Here is a 3,862-nt window from a genome sequence, read left to right on the forward strand (position 1 = left end):
GAAACTTCGGATTTTAAGCATGTCATCCCGAACGTTTTTTAATGGCAACTTCAGTTGAGGCGAGGTGGCAACTTCAGTTGTTAAAACATGGCAACTTTGTCGCAGTTTATTTTTTTGTCCAAAAATTGTCATGTTTGCCAACCCCGCGTGAACTAAAGTTACCATGAAAAACGTTCGGATTGCCATGCTTAAATTCTGAACGTTCGGGATTTATTATTTTCGTATATTTTTCTTCTAAGTCTGTCACTTGCACGACATGAAAGGGTATCCGGGGGTGCTTCAACTCCAGGGATAAATGTTGGAGAAGTCTTTGTTTTAAGTTTAACAGGCCCGACATAAAAGTCTTCGTTGATACTACCTCTGTCCTAAAATATAAGAACATTTTTGACACTAGTGTAGTGTTAAAAACGATCTTATATTGTGGGGAGTAGTTTGGATTTTTGGAGCTTTTTTAGGGTAGATATACAACCCAATTAGCGATCATGCATGCGATTATCTTCGATGAACGCGGTGCCACAAAAGAGGAGTGGCTGCAATGTCTTCTGTTAAAACATGGGGAACCTATCAGGTACACCGGGCTATTAGCAACGTGAGCACCACCATGATTCGAACGTGCGCATCCTCTCCGGTCAATCAACCGAACCTGCGCGTAGTAATTGACGGAAATAGTTTTTTGTCGATCTCGTCTCGACGCGAGATAATGTCCATATAACGGCGTTTGGTCGGACTCTAGCTACCACACTCAAATCTAGGACTGGCTAGCTAGCTGCTAGGATCTACCAATGGCGCTGACCAGCTCGGCAACAGCGTTGGCAGCAGTGCTGCTGCTGGCGTTGCAGCTCCCTGCAGCGGCGGCGGCCGACGTGCCTCCACCGCCTAACAGCTGCACCCGCATGTGCGGCAACGTGAGCGTGCCGTACCCGTTCGGCGTCGGCCCGGCCGAATGCTACTGGCCGGGCTTCAACCTCACCTGCCACACGAGCGGTCGGGAGGAGGCGCCAAGGCTGCTGCTCGGCGACGGCACCCTCCAAGTGGCGGAGATCTCCATCAAAAACAGCACGGTGCGCGTCATGCGCGCCGGCGATGTAGAAGTCGACGCTGCCGGCAACGGCTTGTTCGGCTGCGGCCTTGCGGACGACGGCCCCTACACGCTGTCTAACTCTAGCGAGCTCGTCGCAGTTGGTTGCAACGTGTATGCGATACTCCAAGAGAAGAACAAGCTCACCATGCTGAGCGGTTGTGCCTCATTCTGCGACGAAGTCTTCGTCGCAGACAATGCGACTGCGATTTATCTGGAGGAACGAGGGAGTTCCCCCGGAACCAAATACAACATGGGCAGCTGCCAGGCGCCCCTCATCCCCGCGCACTACGTCGGGAATGGCGTTCCGGGCCAGGTGAGGTTAAAATATTTCGGTTCGAACGGCAGCATCTACAAAATGTTGCGGGCGATGGTGTTCGTCGCGGAGCAGGGGTGGTATCCTCCGTTAGAAATGGACTATCATAGACCAGATAAGATGGCAGTTCCATTTCTTCTGGACTGGCTGATCGTTGCCCCAGGTCGGCTGGCTAGCGCGGAGTTGACCGACGGCAGGTGCACCTCGGTCGAAGCCCGCGACGTCTGCAAGAGCAGCGAAAGCAGCTGCCGGAAACCTACTAGAGGCTATATTTGCTCTTGCCGGCATGGTTACCAAGGCAATCCTTACATCACCGACGGGTGCCAAGGTTAATTTGCACTGGTTATACACTTATCTTTCTCATTATAGGCAGAAACGATTTTGACTTTCATTCTTCCTTGATCGATAATAATCCTCACAAGTGTCGGCTGGCTATATATATGCAGATATCAACGAGTGCGACTTCCCTGCAAAAGACACCGAGTGCTATGGCGAATGTACCAACACACAGGGATCTTTCGAGTGTCGTTGCCCGCAAGGAACCATTGGCAACCATGCCCTGCCCAATGGCTGCATCGAACCCGCCAAGCAGCCTGCAAAGCCCAGAAACACAGGTTAGCACCGTTTTACATTACTCCCTCGGTTTTCCTTTACTCCACATATTAGCTTTGTCTGAAGTCAAACTTTACAAACTTTAACATATACAATACCAAATCAATACTATTAGATTTATCATTGAATATATCTATATCTATATCTATCTATATCTATACCTACTATTAAAGGGAGGTGATATTCTTGGTTTCGTCCCGCTTTGTTTGGTCCCGCTTTAATTAATTTCACATACGCTATGTGGTTTCGTTACTTGCCACCCGTTTTGGCCCAACGGAGGAAACACACCTGACGGCGCACTGTGGCCCACGTCCGGAGAGCTGGCAAAAAATAAAATAGACGATGATAGGGTTCGATCTCATAACCCGCCAACCGGCTACGCACAGTTTGTTTGACTAACCCAGCTAGAGATGTGACAGGATTTTTTTCTCCCGTTGCAACGCACGGGCCTTTTTGCTAGTTTTCACCTCATATAAATTTTTATTGTAAATGTTCATATTATTTTCTATAAACTTGGTCAAACTTTATAAATTTTGACTTTCGTCAAAGTTAATATGCGGACTAGATAAAAACGGAGGGAGTACACGACAGTAGAAGCCTACCACTCTACTTATGCGCACGAGCTCAAGAAAATAACAATATGCATAATTTCAGGTTTAAGCACCGGAATAGGAGTTGGCAGTGGGGCAAGTGTTATTGTCTTTATTGTCATGGTATTTTTCATGATGCAAAAGTATAAACACCAAAGGGCAACAAAATTGAGACATAAATTCTTTGAGCAAAATCGTGGTCAATTGTTGCAACAATTGGTATCTCAGAGAGTTGATACTGCAGAAAGAATGATCATAAGTTTGGAAGAGCTAGAGAAGGCAACGAACAATTTTGACAAATCTCGTGAGCTTGGTGGCGGCGGGCATGGTACCGTCTACAAAGAGATTTTATCGGATCTCCATGTAGTTGCCATCAAGAAGCCTAAGGTGGTGGTGCAGAAAGAGATTGGTGAGTTTATTAATGAGGTTGCTATCTTGTCCCAAGTCAACCATAGAAATGTTGTAAAACTCTATGGTTGTTGCCTTGAAACAGAGGTCCCAATGTTGGTCTACGAGTTTGTATCCAATGGGACCCTTTATGATCACCTTCATGCCAGGTCATTGTCGTGGGACGACAGGCTACGCATAGCCACTGAAACAGCCAAATCTCTTGCTTATCTTCACTCGTCCGTCTCAATACCTATCATCCATAGAGATATCAAGTCTGTTAACATACTTTTGGATGATACTTTAACATCAAAGGTAGCGGACTTTGGAGCTTCAAGGTACATTCCAATGGAGCAATCAGGGGTAACAACAATGGTGCAAGGTACAATAGGATATTTAGATCCTATGTACTTCTACACATCACGCCTCACGGATAAGAGTGATGTTTATAGCTTTGGTGTCATTCTTGTAGAACTGTTGACTCGAAAGAAGCTCTTTTCATACATGTCCTCTGGAGGTGATAGCCTTGTTGCAAATTTTGTTACCCTGCTTGCAGAAGGCAGCTTATTGCAGATATTAGATCCACGAGTGATCGAAGAGGGAGGCATAGAAGTTGAAGAAGTGGCTAAGCTTGCGGTAACATGTGTGAAAATTAAAGGAGAGGATCGTCCAACCATGAGGCAAGTGGAAATGACACTAGAATGCCTTCAAACATCCACGGACCATGTTCTAGATGGTCAGGTGGCCGAGGAATTTGAGAGGGGTGGCGTTGCAATAATTCCACCATCAACTAATAGTGCCGAAAGGAACAATGATGATTCAACAAGACAATACAGCTTAGAAGATGAGTTTATGTTATCCTCAAGGTACCCTCGGTAG

The 3,862-nt window shown here is 46.5% G+C and overlaps 1 protein-coding gene across 1 annotated transcript; it reads left to right on the plus strand.

The window, feature by feature from the left end:
- Positions 1-782: 782 nt before the first annotated feature.
- LOC109753658 (wall-associated receptor kinase 2-like) lies at positions 783-3,862 on the plus strand. Its single transcript, XM_073504489.1, has 3 exons — positions 783-1,722; positions 1,841-2,008; positions 2,661-3,862. Exons 1-3 carry the CDS (start codon positions 783-785, stop codon positions 3,860-3,862), a joined length of 2,310 nt encoding a protein of 769 aa, XP_073360590.1.

Source organism: Aegilops tauschii, chromosome 7, assembly GCF_002575655.3.
Source record: "Aegilops tauschii subsp. strangulata cultivar AL8/78 chromosome 7, Aet v6.0, whole genome shotgun sequence".
Classification (NCBI taxonomy): Eukaryota; Viridiplantae; Streptophyta; class Magnoliopsida; order Poales; family Poaceae; genus Aegilops; species Aegilops tauschii.